General features: G+C 36.7%; 1 protein-coding gene across 8 annotated transcripts in view; it reads left to right on the plus strand.

The window, feature by feature from the left end:
- ANKS1B (ankyrin repeat and sterile alpha motif domain containing 1B) overlaps nucleotides 1–25,322 on the plus strand; it is a 413,919-nt gene that overhangs the window by 71,243 nt on the left and 317,354 nt on the right. For all 8 annotated transcript variants that reach the window (XM_048302483.1, XM_048302485.1, XM_048302479.1 and 5 more), the window contains exons 7-8: nucleotides 4,035–4,145; nucleotides 7,161–7,336. In XM_048302483.1, coding sequence (XP_048158440.1) covers nucleotides 4,035–4,145; nucleotides 7,161–7,336 — 287 coding nt within the window. The remainder of the gene's footprint in view (nucleotides 1–4,034; nucleotides 4,146–7,160; nucleotides 7,337–25,322) is intronic.

A 25,322-nucleotide genomic window follows, 5' to 3' on the forward strand; every position in this document is an offset into this window, starting at 1 on the left:
TTTTTCTTTCCTGTATTCTCACTCTCTCTTCTGCTCTTTCTGTGGACAAGTAGATCTTCCATTCCCTTGAGTGCAGGAGGCCAGCCTCACGGAAGACTGGAATAGGTTTTCAGTCAAGTATTTGATCACAGCTGTGTGGGACAAAAATAATTGAGATCTCAATCCCCCTTCATTGTTTATGGGGTTTTTTTGTTGTTGTTTATGGGGTGTTTTGTTTTGTTTTTCTGGGGACTTCTCAGCTTCTTCTGTAGGCTCTTGTGCAAAAGCTGTAAAGTATTAACTGTGTTCATGAATTAATTTAACTGCTGTTGTTACGACTGAAAGTTTAGCTGCACCCTTACCTATCTCACAGTCATAGGAGTACTTCAGTGCTTGTTTCTGTTATCTTCCCTGAACACATGCACAAAAACATCTACTGATTTCAGCTTTTTCTGGGATTTAGTTAAACTTTAATCATTTAGAAATTGTCCTCTGAAATTTAGGAGACTGAAGTGAACCAGCCTCCATCTCAGCTCATCTGTTATCTTGGCACACCTGACAATAGTAGTTACCAGTCAGTTTTCTGCTAATGCTGGTCCTGTAAAGAGAAGAGGAATTGGGTCATGAAGCCTCATGGGCTCCTTCCCATGGGAGCAAGTGAGCTGTTTTGGAAAGAGCTTTTTCAGAGCTTCCAGGCTGGGGCAGGAGTAAGTGGAGTTGTAGGATCCTCAGACAGGTTCTGGAAGAGTCTTAGGGAGGGCAGAGGGTTTTCTGAAGATTGCTGCCCTTCAGGAAGATGTGGAGTGAAGGAGGTATAAGCTCCCCCCTCCAGGGACATTGGCTGTAGAGAGGAGTGGTTTCTATGTGTTCTATTTCTCTGATCTAGGTACTTGGAGAGCCTTTTGTTTTAAAAAGTGAGTATTCTGATCAAATTTGGCTTTTTTGGTTTTTCTAGAGTGTTAAAGAGCCTTTTGGTCTCCTTGGGGAAAAATTGTTCTAGGAAGCACTCTGTATGAATCTACCCCATGGCATGGCTGAGGTAGGGTCTAAAAACAAAAGAAAAGAGCTTATACTTCATTTAAAGGAAAAAAAAGTTTTTAAAAAGTTGTTTGGGTTTTTAATTTTCCATTAAAATAAAAAGTTTTCTGAGGTGAATATAACCATTACTCAAAAAGCCAAGGTTTGTAAATAAAGCAAAAGTCTTAACCCTATCACCTCACTGAGAAATTAGGATCAAAGAGGAGCTGAAGTTAAAGAAAGTTGTGCTTTTACACTCCTTGGAAGTTCAGGAGCAGCTCTATCTGAGCTGGGCCATGCTCTCTTCATGGTGGAGAGGCAGCTTTGTTTCTCTGCTTATGTGTTCAGTCTTTACTGTCTGTTTGGCTTTGGCCTAGTTGGTGTTACAGAAACTGCGAAAGCTCGAGTTCCAGCTGTTTGAACTTTCCAGAGCTTGTTCCCTCCTCGGTTTATGTTCCCCACTCTTGTTATATCCACTGCTGTGTGGCCATTTTTATGGTATTACCTTTTGTGCACATGACCCTATTTCAGTTGAGTGGGGCTTTGATAAAATCTGGTAACTATAGGAAAGAATCCTACTAAAAAAGTTTTTTTAGCTCTTAGTATTAATCCTCACTGAGCTTGGAGTCCATTTTGGGTAAAGTAAAGTAGTATTTACTTTTACAGAGATAAAATAGTCCATTCTTCCCATTATGAATGTAACAGGTTGTGTCCTAAACAGCCTTTACTCTCCCCTATTGTAGGAATGATGGTTTTTCTTCTAACATTGTGTGAAACCACAGATGGGGAAACTCTTCTGGTATTGGAGTGGTATAATTCACTAAGCTTAGCTTTTTCTGAATTACATTTTTGCTTTGAGAAAAATAATACAGAGGAGTCTCTCAAGCACCCAGCAGTCAGTAAGTTTGGGCAGGGTTTGAAGATGAATTCCTAGCCAGCTGCAGGTGAATAGAATTCAGGTGCTGCTGAAAGCATCCAGTGCTTTTGTGTGTTTTTTCTTTGGCTCTTGATAGAGATCACCTGTTTTGTGTTTCTTTCTTTGACAATATTATGTATATTTATGGGTAGATGTATATTTACATCTACCTAGACTATAAGCCTCTTGCAGCTGAGGCCCTGTCTTTGTCTTGTATGCATCTGGTAGAATTTTCAATAGTATGAAACCAAGTGAGGAGTAGAAGTCCCACAGAAGCCCGAAGTTTCAAGGGTTGTACTGACAGCATTGGCACACTGCCAGCCTGTTGTAAACCTCTTGTACCATACCTTGTGTGAGCCACTTGTAAAGGTTTTCTGGAAGGAACTCTGCATTTTTTAAAGTATTTAAGACTTATGTTGAACTTGGGATTTCTTCCTCAGAACTAGCCTCCAGCAGGTAAGTGCATTGGTCTGGAAGTGGGGCCTGACAAAGAATAAAAATAGAGAAATATTTTAAAACCCATCTTGTATGGTTATGTGACAGCAAGCTTAGACTTCTTCACAATATTCCCTTTATTTGCTTTCTAATCATAGCTGTATTGATCTAGTAATTGTAGCATTCACCTGATAGAATTACATTTCCTTTTGGACAGTTGCATAATTACCAAGCAAACATTTTTTGGACATTAATTCCTTTTTTCTTTTAATTTTCTTTGGGTCTGGCTTCCTTTTTATCTCTCCTCCGTCTTGCATGTTAGCTTGATAAATACCATAGCTGACAGAGCTGGAAAACATTCCAGTGCATTTTGTCATGGTACTAGTTTTCTCATAGTCTCTTACAGCTCATCTTTGCTTTCAGACCCACACACGTACACACAAACACAAAATAAAGTACCCATTTTCATATAAAGAAATTTATGACAGATTATGCCAGGGACCATTGCCAGCCATCAAATTTAATATATGGCACTTTCAAATCATACAATTAAAAAAAAATACCCCAACAATCTGCAAAGCATTTTCAAACTGCATGCTGTTCTATGCCATTTCCAATTTCAATTTCTCCGATGTCTGTTTTATCACAGATTGTATTTGGGTTTTGGGATTTGTTATTTAATGATGAGTAACAGCAAACTAAACAAGTGCATTGTAGACTGTAGAAATTAAATGAGGGAGATTTCACTTCCTAGAAACTCCTTAGTGCTTCAGTGTGACATTTATGGAAGTTATTCTACTTTGCTGCTGTGTGTGGTGCAACATGTGCTGTTGTGGTTACCGTCGGTATCAGAATGAAATTATTTAAGCAACTTCAGAAACTCAAGAAAATGCAGATGCAGAATAAATGCCAGAATTGAGAACCAGTCATTCTGCTGGAAAAAAAAAGGTGCCACTATTGCATAAATCAATCTCTTATTTATTATTGCACTGCAATTCATTAAGGTTTTGGTCTTCCATTGAGGTAGCTTGTGTAGAAAAGCACATGAAAGTAATGTAGGTATTTATATGAAAAGAACAGTAATGAAATTGAAGTTTAGCACATGCATTATTTCATGGTTTTCTGTCTTTGTAAACGTTGTGAACATGGGGCAAGGGAAGTTTTAAGGAGAAAACCCAGAAATTTTAGCACATTGCTTTTGAGACTGCTGTTTTTAACTAAATTTTCAAGTTTGCTTTTTTTTCTCATGTATTATATCTGTGCTGCAAGCAGAACATTCGGTTTTCTTAACAATATCAGTGTTTGTATGTATTGTGAACATCCTGAATATCTTCACTAAAAACTCTCCACAAACTTAGAATAAAAGTCTCTTTTAACTGTAATAATATAATGGAACAGCTACATTGATATTTCAAGGAGACAAGAAAAACACAGGATAGTCTGAACTCATTACCCTTACAACGAAATTTCTGTAGCCATTTGCACAGATTAGAGGACTGGCCATTATAGTGTTTTACAGTACTTTCAACAAATGATTGCCTGGCAGCAATGTTTATGAATAATTACAGGGTGGTAATATGAAAAATTGAAAAGGCTTTTATGTAAAATGAAGTAGCAAATATACTTTTGATTGAAATAGACCTCCTTAATTCAGTCTTTTAAGTGTATGTGTATCTTTAACTTGCAGAATATATGGAAACAGGAAATGCAAGTATTTCAGAGGAACGCCCACTGGAATGCGCAGAACATCAGTCTTGCGTGTTGTCCCCAGAAGTTCCTCCGTCTCCAAAGGCTAAAAGTAAATACATGTACTCTGTGAATGCAAAAGCTGCACTGAATTTCTCTTTATTATTAACATTCATACAAACTTACAAAGTGGAAAAAAAAGATTAAGAAAGTTATTGATATCAAGTAGGTTTTTTTCTACCATGAATTACCTATCTTGACTACATACACTGTAATCCATGTCATATAGAAAAGCAAGGAACTGTATTTTCAGAAAGGACAAGTCATGGATTACAATGTACTACATTGTTTGATCTTAAATATTTTTAATTCCGCTGACCTTATCCATTTCATAATCAAGTAAAACAAAAAATTCTAAATATGTTGAAATACTCTGCAGGCATTGTTCACATTCGGCTTAAAAATTGAATTTACCTCATCTTTCTCAATGAGTGCATCTACCAGTTGTTTTACATTTTGGAAGCCTCTTTCAAAGGTCACAAGTGTACTGCTCTTCCATTCATCTTCTAACACAGCTTTCATACATTGTGGCAGTCACTGTTGTGTGCATGTGCTTTCATTTTATGTTCTTTCACCATTTACACACCACAGCCACTAAAACAGGGCCTTTCCTGAGTGTGGTGTCATCCTACTCTTTCATGAAAATCATCCTCCTGTAGAACCAAACCTGACTTCTGCCTTCAGTAATCATCCAGACTGAATGTAATTGACTGCTGGCAAATAACTAACCCTGTCCTTGGTTTTGTTCTGTGAGTTGTGGTGTTACTTTGGTCAGTAGTGGTTTCTTGTGGTTTTGGTTTGGTTTTTTTGGGGTTTTTTTAACATGTTCTTTTTTTCTTTAACACGTTCACTGGGAGAGTTTTCATTCATGAGAAAAAAATACTTCCTGATGCATGTCAGATTATGATTGTCATGGTGATAGTGAACAACTGCTATAGTCCCAAGGATGTTTCCCATTGGGGTACTTAATGCGTATGTGGTGTGTGAAGATAAATGGTTCCTTTGAGATTAGTGGGATTGTGAAGCCAACTACCATATGCAATAGAAGTGTCTGTCCTGAAATTAAGTAGCAAATATTTTTAAAATATGTTTTACTTCTTAACAATAAGGTCATGATCTCACATTCCTTATTTCCTCTTACAAGGTATAAATAATGTAAAATATGCTAGCTCGGTTTTGCTTGTCTGTTGTGTAATCTGATGCTAAAGAAAAGAAATTGTATTTTATTGTGCTTCTCATCAATCTGTCTGCCATTCTCTGACAATCTAATTTCAAATAATTTAAACCAACTTAGGAAGAGGGATAGCACTATCAATTACCTTTCTGTGACTTTCATGAAAATAGGGATCTGGATAGAGGAGAAAGATCCTAATTAGACCCTGCCCTGAAAGAAACAGGCAAAATGTGTTTCTTATGTATTCTGGCTGCAGTCAGCTAGTGCACTCTCACCCAGGTCAGTCCAGTTTTGTCACACAGAATTCATTTTTGCCCAGTAAGACATCCTGCAGGCCATATGTGGGAGAATATGGGACTGGGGAAATGAACACAGTTTTGTAGGAAGCAGTGGTTCTGTTTCTTTATAGCACAATGTATCATGATTTTAGAATAGTTTTATTATTTAGGTATTTTGCTTCCAATTTTTAGTTATAATATTAATCTGGAAAAATTCCAATTTTCTAATTAAAAAGCAGAGTATAAATGAACCTGATTATATTTTTGCTTAATTTACAAGTTTCATGCAAAGCTACCATTGACTAAGAGTAGCAAGAGTTTTGAATGCAAAATTTCTGTTAGATATTAAAAGGTAATTAAATGCTTTTAATTAAGAACTGTTCTTATCTCTGAAAATTTTGGTAATAACTGGCCATGGTAATAATTTGAAATATATTTTTGAGTATTAGTGTTTACTTAGCATAGCAAACAGTCACTATGAAAAAGAAATGAAACAGAGCTGTACACCAAGCAGATACAGTCTTGCCAGTGGACTCTTTAGTTATGCGAGTGTACTTAAATCTGTTTTATGTATGCTGAGCTTAATATGCTCACTCTGTTTTTCCTTTACAGCATTTTATTTTCAAAGATGGAGTAACATGGAAGCATCTGTATTTTATCAAGTCTAAGTGCTGCAGTTTCCACCAATATGATGGTTGTAAACCTAGTTAAGAAACGGGGTTTCTTACTTGCTCCTGGAAACCCTTGGCTTTTTCATTTTTCATTGCTATTACTAAAGGTAGCTGTGTAACACACACAGAGCAGATAATCAGAACCCAATGTGGTTGATCATAATGAGCAGCTTTTTGGTCTGTGGAGGCTTTGCTGCTGCCAGTAGACTATTTGCAGAATGGTTAGCACTCAGTGTGATTTTAGTACTTATTACTACCACTGTTTCCAATATTGTCTTACTGTTCTGGTAGATTTCTTAGCTAAGAAATCTGATAAATTAAGGAGAAAACACAAAACACAATGCAGAATGTGGGTTTCTGATAGACTGCTGTAGGGAGGCATGTTTTAAATGTGTGGAGTTTGCCCAGTATATTCTTCCACCATTTCATTTAATCCTGGGAGAGTGAACAAGAATTATTCATAAAGCATAGCTGCTTTGATGGGGGAGATACGCGTTCTTAGTCACTCACAGTTTATGGAGCTTATGTAGTGTATTTATTAATTACAGCAGCAAACATGAGCCCAATGCAGAGTATAGGATATTGATTTTGTAGGTTTGTAGAAACTTTCCTTTGCTGGATTTATTTTATATTCTTGGATAGTTGCTATTTCTAGAAATTTTCAGGAGTAGAAAACAGAGAAAGGGTAAGTATGTATTCATCCTAATTAAATGCAAGGTATAGGGCAATGCAGAAGTATGTAGATTGCCTCTAGCAAATTCCCATCCTGGAACAAGATGCCATTATTTTTGAGCAGAGCATGGTGCATGAAGATCATTTCTTAGAAGACAAGATACGGAAAATAACAGATATTCAATAAAGTTTAAAGAATGTGCATTTCCTTTTTAGGCATAAATTACTCCTCATATTCCAATTACTGACTAATGGTGTGTCTGTTTTTAAAGGTGAAGCTGTGACTGGAGAATTATCAAAGCTCTTAGATGAAATCAAATTGTGCCAAGAAAAGGAATACTCTTTTGAAGATCTGTCTCATACTCTATCAGACCATTATCTGGAAAATTTTAGTAAAGTATCAGAGGAAGATCTTATGACCAGTGGAAGCCAAACCAAGCTTAATGTAGTAAGTAAGATGGGATACAAGGACAATATATTCAGTTACATCTGATTTATTTATGGCACATTCAAGAAAAAATAGTAAAAGAGTGAGAATAGTACAAGGTTAACATTATAATAAAAGAAAAATAATATAGTATGTGCTTCTTACAGATTTAGAATGTAATGTTCACTTCATTTTACAAAGGTATTGCTTACCACACCTCAGAAAGGCTTTTTATGTCACCACTAATACATTCAGGTTACTTGTTTTGAGCATGGGGAGGGTGAGGAAGGGGTTTTTTGAGAAATCAGTGGAGATCAGTATGTTCAATTCTATACTGAATACCAAATGTCAACAGAATCTGATCAGATATGCCCCCAAAAGAACCACCTAAACATCCTCAGTTATTTTTCTTACACATTTTATTACTATATAGCTTTCTCAGTAGCCTAATGGTATTGAAGACTGATCTAATAGAGAAATTAGTGGTTGTGACACGTCAGTGATTTCCAACTACAGTTGAAGATGACTTCATTGCTACTAATATTATGAATAAAGTACTCTAGGATTAATTTTTTCTTTGCTGTAACAAGGCTTTTTTTAAAATTGAATTCTCTTCCTCAGTAGGTTTCCTGGTTTCAGCTAGTTTAGGCTTAAATTTAAATCATGATACTAAATAAATGTGATTGCCCAGGGAATAAAGGAGAGGACAAAGGAAAACTGCTATGTTCTAAATTTCAGTTAATGTTTTTCATAAATTAAGAAAAATTATGCTCACTTATGCAAGGAAAACTATGGCAAGTTAAGGACTTTCATGTTTTGGAGGATTTATTACGATATATAGAGACAAAACGAGATTTACAAAGATGCATAGCTGCCCTGAAATGCAGTAGATACTTTTGTAAAGCCCTTCTAGATGTTTGAATGCTTAGATATATAACTCATATTGAATTCAATCTGAACAAGGTACTGATCCCATTTAAGCATTTTTAGACACTTGTCTAGTGTCTCTCTGAATTTAGGTGCTAACTGCTATTTAAATCTTCTCAGCTGCTATTTTGCAGAAAATGTATTCCATATAAACCCTTCTGCTCAGGCCTAAATGAAATACAATGTGAAGAGAAAATATTCAGACACTAAATCTGTAATTTCTGTGACAGGGAAATATAAAGGTAAATCAGGCAATATGTTTTTTTGATATTTCATATATTTTATATTGAACTATATGTGAAAACAAATCTTCAAAGTTGGGGACTGTTAAAAGCATTTTATGGTGCTCTCCTACTAGGGCATCCAGCTTTTCTTTCAGAGAAAACTGTAATCAAGAAGATGGGTGTGCACTCCCAACACAAAGTTAGGATGGAGGGCAGAACATGTTTTCCCCTACAGTGAACCCAACTATATAGATCTGTATGGAAAGGACTCTTTGCTGTGATGTGAGATTTTCCTGTTTGTTCTAAAGCATCCATTTCATTTTTTAATGTATTTTAGGGTGATTCAGTCTGTTCAGTTGCTGCCTGGATGCCTTGCATCCAAAAAATGGAAGTTGCTTCCATTTTTGATACAATGTCTTTTAGTTTTGGGCAGGTGCTGCCTTCCTTTTGTGTTTAGGCTCCCTATGTAGTACATGGGTGATATGAAAATACACATGCTCTGTAAGGAGTCATGAAAGAGTAATTAGGAAGAAGCACTAAAGTGAAGAGATATGTTTAGCTCTGAAAATTATTTCAAAGGTGAATGCTGCCAAACTGCTCTGGGGGCAGGACCAGCAAGCATAGTCATGGAAGATGTGTGACAGTACGGTGATGATTGAAGAAATTTAAATGAATATTTATGTGTAAGAACACGAAGATACAGAGAGAAAGAAGTGAGGATGTATATAGATGTGGAGAGTCAGAAATAGATTCCTTGGATATGTTCTAAAGAAGAGAGATTCTTGCAGTTTTTTCTGACTTAAGTTTTCTCCTCCATGGGAAGCTTCTGTAAGAATCTCAATAGGCCAAGTGGGTTCTTGTCTGTTGTCTGCATTTGTTTGTCTCACATTTGTTTCCATTGCACATGCCAAGACCCTGTGGAAGTATGGGCAGCACAGGAGTATGTGACACTGGAGCACAGACTCTTTTTACCTACTGGACTGAGTGTTTCTCTGTTACCAGCTCCAACAGAGGGCTGGAATCACACGTGGTGTGCTTCCGTGAAGGAGCAGTTACTTCAGATTCAAATCAGCAGGTTTTTCCCAACTTTCATTGTTGGCTGTGCCGGCATCAGCTCTGAAGAGGTGTAGAAGTTAGGTCCCTGTTGCTGATGTGCTAGACAGTGCCATTTCCTGAACAAATGTCGATTCCAGAGACAATGACTGTTGAAGGCTTTTCAACTTCATGCAGTTCAGCAATCTGAAAAGTTTCCAAACCCCAAGTCATGCCACTTTGTGACCTTTAGGGAGATTCTGCAAAGGCACTGGCTGCTAGGAGACATCTGCTTTTTTTGCATCATGCTATTGTTCAGAGAAATAGGAGGCCAAGACTGGGGAATTTCTGATTTAAATAGTAACTTATGGATCATAAACTTAGGAAGATGGAGCAAGGAGCATCAGGAGCCACCTCCTGAAGATAGCATGGGCTTGGGAAAGAGAAGGCATCAGGAAGCAGAGTGTATTTCAAAGCATTTTTTTAACAATTGGCTCTTTTCAAGAGGGCCAAAACAACTGTAGTACTGCTCTGGCTAAATGAGGTTAATGTTGATTTGGGACTGCAGAAGGAAGTGTCTGTCTATCCAGAATCCACAGCCTGGAATTCTGTCCTGAATTTTAAGTGCCAACCTCTACTGTTTGAAAAAGTGGGGCTCACAGTTTTTGTTTAGTGTAAGGGTAGTGTGGATGCTTGCTTTTTAATGCAATAACTTGACAATAAAGGCTTCATCTGGAAGAGTGATGTTCAGTTCTGTCCATGGCATAGAGGTGAGTTTCAACATTGGTTTTATAGTCTCCCAGATAAAGTACTAATCATCAGTCCATGATCCCTTCTAGTATTGTTTCTGCGTTGTACAGCCACCAGTGTACAATGCAGAAAAGAATACCAGTGCAATCTGGAGAGCAGGACTATGGATGCCTTGTTCACAGGCACATTCTCTTCCTTTTCTGGTCTTAGCCATCTTGCATTGTTTCTTGCTCAGTCATACAGCACTTGTAGAATTCTGTACTTTCTTTGAAAGAAGTGGGTTGGAAGTCTTTTAGATCAAACACAGAATTGAATCCATTCTTCCATTTGCTGTGTTATTAGACAAGTAGTCATCCAACAACATAACAAGTTGTTCTGGAATGTTTGTAGTAAGGAACTACTTTTCATCAAATTTTGCATTGAAAACAATACATGTTTTTATTACTTTATATGTTTCTATTGGCCAGGTGTGTGATTTGTGAGAAGGCATTAAAACCCCAGGGATTCATGCGCTTACAGTATTTTCAAGTCAAATAGGAAGCAGAATATTAATCTCATGTTTCCTAGTCTATCTTTACCGGTCATTAAAACATGTACATTACGACAACCCCCCCCTGCTCATTGTCTCCACAAAATTAAAGGCCAGATTAAGCATAGTTTTGCAATTCTACTTCAGAGAGAGCTCCAAAGGCATTTGTGCAGCTATGCATCATTTTAGCTGGAATTCCTAGTATTTCTCTATGACTTGTATTCTGGGCGGGGTTGATGGTCAATTCATAGATTTTTGCCTCCAGTTCCTGTCTTTGCTTCTCCCATTTTGGTCACTGTGATTTGAATATGCTCTTTAGTTACCCTGTGTATGCAAAGGCATGGAAAGCCCTGACTGGTGCTGCACAGGCAAGCTGGGAAAGCTTTATACTTGTGTATTGCACAGTGCTGACATAATTCAGGTTTTCTATGTTCCCTTTAAAATCTTGCCCTTTTGGAAAATCTTTCAAAAAAACTACAACTTGATTGTTCAGCGAGTCAGAAAAGGAGCTGTGCTTCAAAACAGGCTCCAGAAAAAATGAGGCGGAAAAAGATATAGGAAAATCCTTGATTTTATCGCAGTTCAGTCAACAAAGGTGTTTCCTTTTCAAGCTGAATTAAGTATGATTGCTAGCAAAATCAGCTTTTGACAGTAAATTATAGCAGTTTTAGGGATTCTTTTCTTAAAAAAAGAAGTATAATTAAAAAAAAATATTTATTTTCCAATAGATGGCAGTCTGGTTCAGTAATTTCAAGAACAAAAGCAACCATCTTATATAAGAGTTTTCCAACTTTTTTTCATTGCTGTGTTAAAATTGTGCATTTTAACACAGTCGATAGTCCAAACTGCTTCAAAATGAACACCTTTAGTTCCTCTAGGAGAAAAATTTATGGAACAACATTTAAACTAAAAACTAAAGCATCAGGACTAAATTTAGAAGTGTATCATGGCAAAGAGGTTACACACTGGGTGTGTATTCAAACAATCTGTGTGAATTGAAGAGCGAGCAAGAAAATTTAAATAGGTATAACATGCAAAGCAGGGATGCAGAAAAATTAAGTGTGTCAGGAAGATGAACAGAAGACTGTCAAAATGTGTATTGTGAGAATTCTGAGCTCCAGCAAGTAAATTGCTTTAGATTCCTCTGTCCTTGAAGTACTAAGATCATTATCAGTTTCCTGTCAGGTGTGAGAGTCCTGTGTATGTATTCATGTGAGGACAAATCATTCTAAATGTATTATTAAACACAGAAATACGCCATCTTTATTGCAATGTATTTTCACATTGTGTTTCTGTACAAAATAACACCAGAAAATAGAAATACAAGCTTTTTGTACATGTAAGAAATTCCAATGGATGTTAAAGAATATGTTACTTTTTATTTGCTTTGGACAGCCTGTGACTGCAGAACAAAAAGTAGGGATTAAGAACTTCTACACTTGCATGTGTATGTGTATGTACATTTGCTAGATGTACATGTTGGATACAATAAATCTCAGACTTTTTCTTTCATAAACTTGATATTTTATTTAAAAAATACTTTCCTAAAATTGACTCTTGAAAGGGCTTCATCTTACTCTGTATTCAAAAGTTTATTCCAGTCCTTACTTTGAAAAGTGTGGTTTTCTTTTCATGTAGTAACCATAAATATTTTCCATATTTTTTGAGAACTCGTGAGATTTTTTGAACTACAACTAATTTTAAAATGTGTCACTTCAATAAAACTGAAGCTCCAAATTGAAGTATTTTCTTCAGAACAGTCTCTTTAATCTTCTGTAGTAGGTGGTTCCTTGCAATGTTTGCTTTTACATTTATGCTGTTGTGTTCAGAAGCATAATAAAAAAAATGTGTTATTGAATTTCAAGTGCAGATGCAGTATCTTACTGTCTTTGGATTTGTGACATGAGTTTAGATTAAAGAAACAGTTCCAGACAGTTTTCTGTGTTCTTAAAAGCAGAGTATATGTTAAAGGATTTTGCTTAATTACATGGCATAAATACTGAGAAACTTAAGGTGCCCCTAATTTATTTTTTTTTAAACTGAAGGTAGTAAAACCATGTAGTGACTGCACTACAGAGGGATTTCACAGAAGTGGCAGCAGCATATCTGTTTAAATTTAATGTGGTTATATAATAGATAATAAAGGTTGGCAGCAGCAATTTAAATTTAAACATGAGGAAAGGTTCTGTGTAGTCTCAGGAAAAAGATTTGGATTTCATCACAGGCATATAAATGTCAGTTTCTGCTTAATTCTGTCATCCAGAAAGGGAAGTTGATACTTGTGCATGTTGAGAGAGTGGAAAAAAATATACTTAAAAATATAATAACACTGCTGAAAACAATGATGGTACATATTCAAAGATATACTTTTTACTCTTATGTCAGGATATCAAGAAGATGAGGCTATATAACAGCAATAAAACTATAATTGTGTTTGGTTTATATCTCAGGAGGGATTCAAAAGCATAGAATTATGTGGTTTTGAAAGAAGTTGACTAAGAGAATGTATTAGGGTGGATAAAATTTATGCGTGGTTTTTCAGAAGTCAGTTATTCTGATTAATTTTTTTTCTCTAAGGAAAAGAACAATTATTTTTTATAAAAAGCACACCTTTGTTTTTATTATTTCATAGTGTAATAATCACTAGAATTTGTTGAAGAATATTGAAGTAAACAATTTGGTAGCATTATTCCAGAATACTGTTTTGGTTTTTACTTGTAATATAATATTAAAATAAATGATGGCTGGACTGAAATATAATAGCTAAGAGTGACCAAACATGCTTGAGTAAAATAATTGCTGTCTTGAGCCTTTAAAAATACCACACACTTGCATGCCTGCATTATTGAGAGAGGGATACAAAATTTCACAGAACAATGATGATGAGCGAGCCAGAAGTATATAAAATGGCTTACTAATGAGGATACATTAAAAACACATTCCAGAACAATTTTGGTTGCTTATTCATTAGGGAATAGTAAGATAATCAGGCGTGATTGCTTGGGGCTTCAAGGACAGAAACAGATAAATTTTAAATTATTTAATATAGTAACATCTACTGAATTTGATAATAAAGCTTCAGTGTATTTTGCAGGTATTTATGATGTATTAAAAAAAGGGAAGAGAATTGTACTGAGAGACAATGTTTGGAATATTGCTGCTTTACTGATTTCCCTTTTTATAATAGTATTAGATCATTTAGGTATTGACAAATAATGATGTTGCAAGAATTTTGTATTAAATTGCTCTTTCACCCAGTTCAGTTATGAATCCTATTTTGCAAGCTTACACTGATGCTGATTTCTATGGGAAGTAAAAGTATGAAGGCCGTCTCTCCTGGTACATGTAAACATTACTTTTTGAGATTCCCTTGTTAGAAAGGTCTACCCACTCTTTGAAGATAAGATTATATAACTTTAAAAATTGATTTAAAAAGCCACTACCCAACTAAAAACCATCTGCTACTCCCAATTTCTAGCGCACACAGTAGTATTTCCCACTGAGAGCTGTTGTTGCTGCTACCTTTTTTCATTAGTTATTTATAATGAGACATCCAGTACCAAACATCCACTCAGTCAACACAGAATGATATACTTGCCATAAGCTGCTTTACAAAATGATTTCTAAATTCTCGTTAAACATGAACTGGTGATTACGAAGAAGCAGAGGGAAACCAACTCGATACAAATCTTTGCTCTCTCTTTTAAGCTACCTAGTGAAGGGGAGTTCAGGCATTCTTAATGTGTCCTTTCCTAACCTGTGTTCTATAGCTATTAAAAAAGATTATAATCTGTATGTGTAGGTTAGGCTATGATTCAGCACAGTGTTGCAAAAATTTGTGTTAGAGGGGTCCTAATAGCAGCTATGTAGAACTCTGTGCAGAATAATTTGCCTGGTATCATGCTTCACAGCCGGCTAAATTGGCCTGCAGCTCCCTGCTGCTGTGATTTCGGGTAGAAGGATTGCTAGACAATCCTCCAGCGAGCAGCACAGACCTACCCGGTGAGAAAGCTAATGCTTGTTTAAGATACAAAATCTTGAAACATGACAACACTTGGTATGATTTAAACTACATGGAGTTAAGTATAACTAGGGGAAAGTGCTTGCCAGGCCACCAGTTCATTTAGTCTGCATTAAAAAGTACTTACTCCTTTTTCCACTAGAATGATTTTCTGGAATATTTAAGCAGTTTGTGCAATTATGTGTGTGCGGCAAGTTCCTTGACTATCAGGTGCTAGCAAGAGAATAGCTTACAGACAAATGCATCTCTCTCAATGCTGCTACGTGTTTAGCTTGCAGTGGTGAAGCCTAAAGGTATCTAATCCTTTTGCTCCAGTCTGTCACATTGTTTACCACCATGAGCCTGTATTGCTGTTTTGCAGAACGTGTGCTCTATACACAGGCATTTTCTTTTGTTGGCTGAGTATATGCTTCCATTTATTCTTATATGGTGAAATCTGACAGTAGAAAAGAACAAATGCTTTTTGCACACCCCCCATAATTTGCAATACTTCAGGCTTGTTCTTTCTTAAAGCTTTCTTTTTCCTGACTAAGTAATCTTAGCATTTTCAAGTTTATTTTGTGTGTAAGTCTTTCCATGCTGCAAAGCACTTTCACTTGTCCTGCTGTGGACTCTTTCATCTCAGCTAAATCTTTTACATAAGGATCTTGGATATGGGTTTAGAATTTTTTCCATATAAAGTAATTATAATACAAGCTTTTCAGATCAAAGAGCTTGTTTGTCTTTATGGTTATAAAGCTGTGTGTAAATTTGGGGTGCTCTGGCAATGATGAGTAAAATTTTGTCTACTCAACAATTCTGTTAGACAGCTAGGTTTTATTAAATTGACTAGAGTAGATTTAATTTTTTTTTTCACAAGGACAATTTTAGTTCAATACTGAGCACATATGTGATTTGAAGAGTCATCTCTGTTTCATTATACTTAGATGAATACCAAAGATACCTACTAAACTCAATAGGATTAGCCAAGATCTGAGGCTTCTATCAGAACTGATCTTGAAATAATCTTCCCAATATGAAATGTATTTGCATTCATTAAATATCTTTTTTTAATGTGTTATTCAATGCTTTTGAGAACCTTCTTTTTCATCTGTGTTTCATTATTTTTTTTTAACATCCCTAAGCTGCCCGTGCCATTGTGCCACTGTTGCCAGTGCATGCATTGCAGAACCCCCATCTCTTCCATTTTTTTCAGTACCCTCAGGGTCCATCATCCTGAGAGTATGCAGTAGTGTACAATATGATGTCCATTTTTAAGATGCAGTCTCCAGATTAATTTAGGACCTTCCAAGAGAGTTTCAGTCACTTCTGGAGAACAGAATGAGAAGATAATACCATGAGATTTCCACCCAGAGAGGTGACTTTTTAATGTTAACATCAGCTCTCTCTTTGTCATATTATAAAACCAAATCATCAGGAAGACTAAGTTATTGATCACCAGAGGTGCTTCCCTCAAGCCCTGACCCTCCTTAGAAGTCTGTCAAAAAAAATCTGTTGTGGACTCCTACCCTCCCTTTCCCTTAGGTTTCTCCTCTCCTCAGACTGTTCTCCAGTGTTCCAGTCAGAATCATGTTTTCAGGTTCTCTTTCACAAGAGAACAAAAAGTTCTTTTCATCTTGATCTTCCTTGGTTTTCTCAAAATACATTTTCTGCCTATGTGATTTAGAGCATCACCAGTAGGAGTGCTGATACTCCAAAGGTGTATTGGTTTATCACATTTGAGCAGTAGAGTAAGGAACAATGTACGAGGTCTAGAAGGAGTATAAAAGACTTTGCCAACATTTAGGTACAATCAGATTTTAATTTCTGAAAACATATTTTTTGGTCTCTGGAAAAACTGCTTTTGATAGAATATAAGAAGACTGAGATTAGATACAGGGGAGATTTGTTTTTCACAGTCGTATGTAGGTATTTACCTGAGGGAAACCATAACTGAGTTAATAAGGAAAGAAGGAGAATCTAGCCTGCAATCTAAACAAAACTAGAACTTCTAGAACTTTTTAGCTTTTGATGTTTCTGCATTTTTAAGAGGTGGGAATTTCTGTAGTATTTTAGTACTGTTATCACTATTGTCAGCAGGTACCAATGCAGGTTCGATTGTGCTTTGTAATACGTAGTAACCTCAGAATAAATTAGTGTTCTACCTACACATCAAGTTACAAACAGTAGAGGAAAAAAAATTAGATGTTTTATATATATACCTCAAGTCAACACTGATTTCAGGTTTATTCCGTTAGTGTAAGAATAAAGTTATTAAACTTGGAACTTGCAGTGAAGCCTGATGATCACCATCTGACAGGAAATGCATGAGAAAAGTAAAAACCACATGGTTATGTCTCAGTGGTTTTCTGTGGTGAGTGGAACAGCATCATTTTATCCCAATGGTATAAACAGGAGATGGAGACCTCTAATCCATCAGAGCTGTGTGAACTTCTGCAGGATCCATTAAGCGGTGGAGATTAAATGTATAGTTTCACTATATTTTATTGTATGATTCTTTTGAAGTTGAGTAAGTAGGTACTTTCTTTGAAGCACCAGTCTCACTTTCTTTTCTTCTTCGTAAGAGGTATACAAATAATGCTAATGATAAATAGTGGGCCATATTTCACAGGGCAAAATGACCACCCATGATAAGCTAATACAAAATAATGCTTTCTTTTAAAATTGTTTAGTAGCTGAAATTAGAACACTGATAGTTTGTTTGGACTACTTGTTTAATTTCATTTTTATTCCATCCTAATGGCAACAAGTAGATTTATTTTATAATAGGCATATAAAGTAGATTCAGTATTTTTGTCCTTAAGTCTTGAAATAGTTGACCACTTATGACAGAGAGTTTCATTTTATTCTGTTGACAGATTTTTTCAGCCCACATTAATGAGCTTAGCAAGTAGAAAATGTATAGAAAAATATGTTGGACCAGATTCCTATAGCTCTATAAAATATAAGATCTTGAGGAATTCAGTTAAGGGCAAACACCTGATATTTACTATGCATTAGAAATGTTTGCCTGTGAAGATCAAGAGTGTGCTAGAAATGTACCCCTTAGATTTTCTGTGACTTTAATATATACTGGACTTTAATATATCCTTGGCTGAGTTCAGTGGTATAAGTTTTTAAACTGAGATTAGAATCAGAAACCAGATTTACTTGATGTGTCGTGTCACGTGATGCACGTGTTGGTCTTTACACAAGTTTCTTTATTTTTCCAGAGAAATGTGGGGATTGAATGATATACACAATTTTTGAATATTTTCATTTCTCTTTTCTTGGCAGCTATCCTTCCTAAACTTACCATAAGTTTCAGTTTAGTGTCATGAGGGAAAATCTCAGAAGAGGCTCTTAAATTTTATTTGCTTCAGTAATTATTTGAGATTAAGCAACTTGCATGAATACTACCACTGTTATTTTTGTTGATATTGGTGCTCTGCATAACATCTCTGAATTATGGGCTGTATACAATCTGCAAAGAAGTAGCCTCAATACTGCCTGTCCAACTTAGACAAAAAGCATATTGAAATATAATTACTTTTTTTATTGCTATGCTGGTCTTTCTTTTAATTATTAATATTTTCTTACTTATGGGTACTGGAATATTTATCGCCTTGCCTTTGTCTCTGTCAGTGGCGTTTCCTTTAAGAAATCTAAATAATTTTAACAGATTACGATCACTTATTTAGTCATTGATGCTTTCTAAGAAATACAGTGTTTCACAGGAGTTATAGATAAACAAGCCAGTCAGTAACATGCTTTTATCTGTATTTTATAGGAGCTTTAAGACATTATATTATGAGTGGCTGGAGAAAGAATTTAAATATTAAGTCTTCAGCTCCTTAGGAGTGTGTCTGGAAAAGAACATAAAGGTGTGCTTGTATTGCGGTGGATCTGTATGGGTAGTGTTGAATCTACCACAGGCAAAAAGGTACTGATGAGCTAGCACAGGAAAAGCACCCGCTGTCCTACATCTTCTGCTAGTAGTGGTTATTGAGATGACTGCAGTGACATCACTGGCTTAATTATATAAGACAGGAAAAAGCAGCAACTTGCAGTATGTGAGCTTCACACTGGCAGATTTTCCTACCAGCCGTAGCAAAGACTTTGCCTTGCTAGTGAAGATGATTTTGAATGCTGCTTCCACATGCCATGTAAATTGGACTGCATTGAGAGCTGTTGTCCAGTAGATAGTATTCTGCACCTCTGATGGGGGGTGTGTGCGTGCATGATCATTTTCAACACCTCTACAGGAGTCTGAGCCGTTGCTTGTGCTTCTGAGAGCAAAAAGTACATTGCTCTTTGACTGATCTTTTCCAGTTAGGCCTTCAACTTCTATAGCCGGCTAAGACATTTCAACTGGCAGCTGTTCTACTGTGTTATGTTTACATGATGTTTAGCACTTGACTGCCAATATGGCAAACCACTAGTAATTTGTTACTGCTGGATCTGTAAATTATCTAGTAAAAATGTTCTTCAAAGTTCTTTTGATTATCCACTCTCAACCAGCATTCATCTTCAGATGGCTAACTCAGTACTGTATATAGTTCATCTTTAGATTGGTTGTGTCTATTCAGGTATGATTATATTTTATGTCTTATTAAGCCAACAGCAACTTAATGGAATAATAACTGCATTTTCAGTAACACACTTTTACTGAGAATATGTGTGCTAAATAAAAAAAAACTGTGCACTGGAGGAGTAATAAAGTGGTGACTTCTGCCTACTCTCTTACCACCTGATTTTTCCCCCTACTTTAATTTCTCTCCCTTCTGCTCTATTTCATGACAAATAATGTATTTTCTATACGTTTCATCATACTGCCACCCACCTAACCACCCTCTCTTTCACAATTTTAAAAAAGGAAAAATGCATGGTTTACAGCTGATTTTCATGGCAATTACATTGCACCGAATTTTTAAAATGTTATATGAAAACATTCAGATGGTATAGGGCTGTTAAATACAGAGATGCCTCTGTAACTGTTCTCCAAACAATATTTTCTCTGAGACATTTAAAGCCAAAAATACTGGTCATTACTTTGAATTATGATTTTTTCCTTTATGCAAGGGCAAATATTCTGTAGCTTTTAATTCTATTTAATATTTTTAAAATTATTAACACTTGATTTTGCTTTTCTGTGGGCTCCTATGCTCTTCATTATCAGTTTCTTTTTATCTGGTACATGAGTTTTTCAGTGAGTCACATTTTGGAGTGAGTCATGTGCATATTGATTCAGGGAGACGCATAAGTCTGTCATTAACATGAGATATTCCATTAACTTTATTGGAACTGCTCATGTGGTTAAATTTCAAGACTCAAAAAATAGTTACCAAATTCCTACCTTTTTGCACAGCCTATATTTGTGTATACCGTTCCTACATACCAGCTTAGGTCAAATCTACTATGCCTGTGGGATGGAAAGGCATTCCTAGAAACACATTTCTGTAGCAGCGTGTCCTTGCAGTCTATATTACTTCCTGGGTGAATTCTGTTTTTAGGGCTTTATGCTTCATGTGCTAAGTTCTTTTTCATGGTAAAGTAAAGCACTTGAAGTGCTTTGATATTAAACATTTAAAATTAAGTGTGCTTAGTCTGATTTATTAGTATTAGGTATGTGCTCAAAGTTGGACAATTGTTTAAAACACAGGTTCACTTTATTTTAGGTAATATTAAGAGAGAGAAATTTGGCAGTTCAATCCTGTCCCAAACACAAATATTAGAGTAGAGTAAGTTATGGAAGTGCCTGTTTTGATACATTATAGAGAAGTAGCTTAATCTGTAGATTAAAAAAATAACTTATTAAATCACAGAATCAGCTTAGTTGGAAGGGGCCCACACGGATCATCGAGTCCAGCTCCCAGCCCTGCACAGGACACCTCAAGAGTCACACCACGTGTGTGAGATGTGTTGTCCAAACACATACTGAGCTCTGTCAGGCTGGTGCTGTGACCACTGCCCTGGGAGCCTGTTCCAGTGGCCAGACACCCTCTGGGTGAAGAACACGTTTCCTAATAACCAACCTGAACCTTCCCTGACACAACTTCAGGCCATTCTCTGGGATCCTGTCACTGGTCAGCACAGAGAAGGTATCAGTGCCTGCCCCTCCTCTTCCCCTCATGAGAATGTCATAGACTGAAGTGAGATCTCCCCTCAGTCTTCTCCAGGCTGAACAGACCAAGTGTCCTCAGCTGCTCCTCGTACCCCTTCCCCTTAAGGCCCTTCACCATCTTTGTAGCTCGCCTTTGGCCCAATAGTTTAGCTCGCTAATAGTTTAATGTCTGTTTTATATTGTGGTGCCCGAAACTGCACACAGGACTAAAGGTGAGGCCACCCCAGTGCAGAGCAGAGTGGGACAATCCCCTCCCTTGCCCGGTGGCGATGCTGTGCCTGATGCTCCCCAGGACACCCCAGGTTGGCCCTCCTGGCTGCCAGGGCATTGCTGACTTACATTCAACCTGCCATCAACCAGGACCCCCAGGTCCCTTTCCATGGCACTGCTCTCCAGCATCTTGCTCTCCAGTCTGTTTGTTCGTTCATCTAGGGTTATCAAGTCCCAGGTGTAGAATCTGGAACTTCCCCTTGTTGGACTTCCTATAGTTGGTGATTGCCCAGTCCTCTATTTGTTGATGTCTGTCTGCAGAGCCTCCCTGCCTTTGAGGGAGACAACAGCTCCTCCCAGTCTTGTTTCCTCTGTGAACTTGATAAGTATCCCTTCCAGTCCTGTCTCCAAGTCATTAATGAAGACATTGAAGAGCACTGGGTCAAGGATGGAGCCATGTGAAACCTACCCCACCAAGTGACAGGTCTCCAGTGTGATGTTATCCCATTCACTGTAACATTCATTTGTGTCTGACCCGTGAGCCAGTTGCTCAGGCATTGCTTGATGTGTTTATCCAGATGGTGTTTCAAACAGTTCAAATTAGTTTAAGAGAATGATGTTCTAAGTGCTTTTTTGAGTCAGAACTGTGCATATTGTAGCTTCAAGCAGCTAATACTTCATCCTCCTAATTTCAATTGATACACAAACACAGTATTTACTTCCCAAGATATTTAAAAATGAAAATTCTGTAGGCTCCAACTACTATACAATTCTTGGAAATACTGTGTACTGAATACCACTGTACTGTGGTTAAATTATAATTACTAAAAGCACTTAGTCACCCATTCTGTGCAATTTTTTGATTTATTGAGTCCTTGAATTTTCTGTCATTTGGTGAAATTAAGCAGGAATTAGAAAAGAGTGAAGATTCTTACTGAGTTACATTGAGGTGTCTTTTGCTTTGCACTTAAGAGATATGCACAGAATATTTTTATTGTTAAATATTGTTAAATGTGAGAGTCCTGGTAGTGGCTTTTATGTATAGATGACATAGTTTTCATATGAAGATCACAACACTCAGTTCAAAAGCTTTTATGTTTACTGAAGAATTAATTAGTCAAAATTAACCTTTTTATTCGTAAATGACTGACTGTTGATGGATCATTTTTTCTTTTATGGTTATTTAGCAAATGAAAAGCTATCTTAAGGTTTGAAAAATACAATTCTTTTAACAATAGAAAAAATGTGTCTTTTTTTAGTTTATGCCTGTTATTTTCTGATTAATTGATAAGCTATTAGGTTTCTAAATCCTAAAACTTTTGCTTTATGAATGCTTGCGTCCTTTTATGAGAGTAGTGCAAAGATCCAGAATCATCTTAATTGTCATTATTTATGCTACATGCAAGGATTAATTAAAAATTTCAAATGTGTTGCTCTACTTTCAATGTATGTTCAGGTGTACTCATTTTGTAATCTCATTTTTACTTAAATTTTTGACCTTATTCAGTATGCATTGTATTTGTCATCTGGTTCCAGGGTGTATTTCCTATATAGCATCAGATCCTGCTCTGGAGACAGAATGATGATTAATTTTGGGGTGCTCATCGTGATAGGTGTCAACAGCCCCCACTGAGGGGCAGCAACTACACAATCATGTGGTTTTCCTCATGTATGTGAATTAATCACATTTGCCTAAAGTTAATACATTTTTTGTTTGTTACATGCAGTCAATTAACTTGACTGTACTGACTTCAAGTTACAGGAATTTCTCCTCAGAATCATATGTCACTGTAGTCTTGAGTTCAAGGTGTGTGACTGCTTCAGATGTGGTGTTCCTTTTGGCTCCCCAGTCAGAAAATATCATCCCATGCAGCTGGGCTGATGTGCAGTGGTGTAGAGATCAAGATTCTACGTCTGGGATTGCTAAAGCTGGGATTTGCAGAGTACTTAGGCTTATATACTACTGAAAATAGTCACAGAATCTCTCAAGATGATTCCTGATGTAGCCCAGCATTTGTGCAAACTCACCTTCAGTTTCAATATAGCCAGCAGATCAGGAGCACAAACTTAGAGATGTTTTAATGACATGCCCAGCATCCCACATGGATTATGGCAGAGGCAGGTACAGAGTACACTTCTCCATCATTCAGCTGCTTTAAGTACAAGACTATTGTTGTCCTGCTGGTACTGCTTTACAGAGTGCAGGAAGTGCAGTCAAACTCTAACCAGACTCATAGCGAATGAAAGAGATGCAAACTTGGAACGTGTTTGTGAAAGAATGGCAGCAGATGTGCAGTGTAAGGTGAAAGAAAAGATAATGAGGATGGGAAACAGAAAAACATGAGTAGGGAGAAGGCCTTGGGGGATGTGGGAAAGGTGTGCCCAGGTTACCAAAATCCTTCACTCTCTGTGAGACACAGGATGTATGTCACAATTGAGATTCCTTCTTTTCAGGATTCTTACTGAATCCCAGAAGGGCACATTTGCTTAATGCAGGGATCCTGCTGTAGAAAAATAGTAACTGATGATGTTGTATGTCATGCCCTAAGGCTCCTTTTTTTTCTTGTCTTCTGCATACCTCAGGCATTTTCCCCTGGGTGCAGCCTGGGCAGCAGCAGGGGGAGCACTGAGAGCACAGAACACTCTCCCAGCTCTGCTGTCCCTGGCTTGACTGCCACAGCTGCTGGGGACAACCGTGGCAGAGATCGACCTGCTTATCCTAATTCATAGAAGAGATTCAGGAGCAGTTTCCTCTCTATTAGTTTAGTGTAATGTCAAAATAGAATATTAGATAACAGAACCGTAGCTTTTTACTTTTATTTCACAACATAGGTGCATGTTCTTTGGGCCTAGGAGAGTTAGAGGCACATCTCTGCTAGCATGATAGAAAATAATTACATGTCTGACAAATTATTTCTACAGAAGAAACTTCGTACTGACCTGATTGTTTCAAACTGAGTGGCAGCATTTGGCTTATCAAATATCTGATTGCTTTCTGCCTCCTGTAAGCAGAAGGATGTTGCCTTCTGGATTTCATCTTTGCTGCTCCATTTAAAAATCTTGTTTTCTTATGAAGAGAAATGATAAGTTAATGTTCATGTCTCCAGAGCTATGATGCAATAGCAAATGGTAAATGTCCTATTATTTTGTACCTGTAATAGTTTGCTGATGCTGTTTTGCTCTAGCAGATACTTTTTGAAAGGGTATATGAAATACTACAAATGGATGATAATTATGAAAAAACAGATAAAATAGGTAAGGACTTTGATGTTTGGTTTTTAAGTTTTGCTGGACTAGTACAGGAAAGATTCTTATGTGTTCTCAAACAAGGGAATTGAGTCATATTTTTCCTAGCAGATGCTGCTTACAAATGTCAAGGCAGAAAGCAGACCAGTCTTCACTAAAAGCTGAGAAAAAGACGGACTGAAAGGAAATAAGACCTCTTGTTTCATTTACTATATTCCTAGAGAAAACTTGTCTAGATAATAAGGTCATATGTTAGATAGCAAGTAGCTGATATCTGTTAAGAGGAAGGCCCTACATAAAGATATTTATGTATGTTTTATACATTGTGTATCGCTGCTGAGCTGTGAACTTGTAACTAATAGGTAAGATTAAAGCTGCTCTCACCTTCTCTTCTTGTTGACTTTTAAAAGTAGAACAGACTTTCTCTGCTTTTTCTGTCTGTATTCATCATTCTCTCTTGATAAATATTGGCTTGCTCTCTTAGATTGGGATAGAGATTCCAAGTTATTGTGATAGACAATCTGATGTACATACATGTTTTGGAGAATAAATAGCCTCTTTATAAAGTGTCCTTAAATATAAAGTATCCTAGTGGGCAAATTTTGCCTTTTATGCAGATGGAGACATGAAGAGGAAGGCTTCCATACCTAAATTTTTGAAGACGTGGTTTAAATGCTCATTAAGTATGAAAATGAGAGGTGATGTGATAAGATCACTAGAGTCTGAAGAAATTTTGCACTAATTGTAGTGGTCCAATGTCCTTGTGCTAGATCTTACTACTTTCTCACTGCTGTATCATTACTTTGTTAGCCTCTTACTGCTGCAAGCAATGTCTAGTACTTAATTTGGTGTTCCAGTAAAAACCAGAACTTTTAATAAATCTTTTATTCTCTATTAATATCTTGCAGTTTCTCTCCCAAATTTCCCTTTTGCATATCATATTTAATATCAGGTAAGGTTTTCTG

This window comes from Corvus hawaiiensis, chromosome 4, assembly GCF_020740725.1.
Source record: "Corvus hawaiiensis isolate bCorHaw1 chromosome 4, bCorHaw1.pri.cur, whole genome shotgun sequence".
NCBI classification, from domain to species: domain Eukaryota; kingdom Metazoa; phylum Chordata; class Aves; order Passeriformes; family Corvidae; genus Corvus; species Corvus hawaiiensis.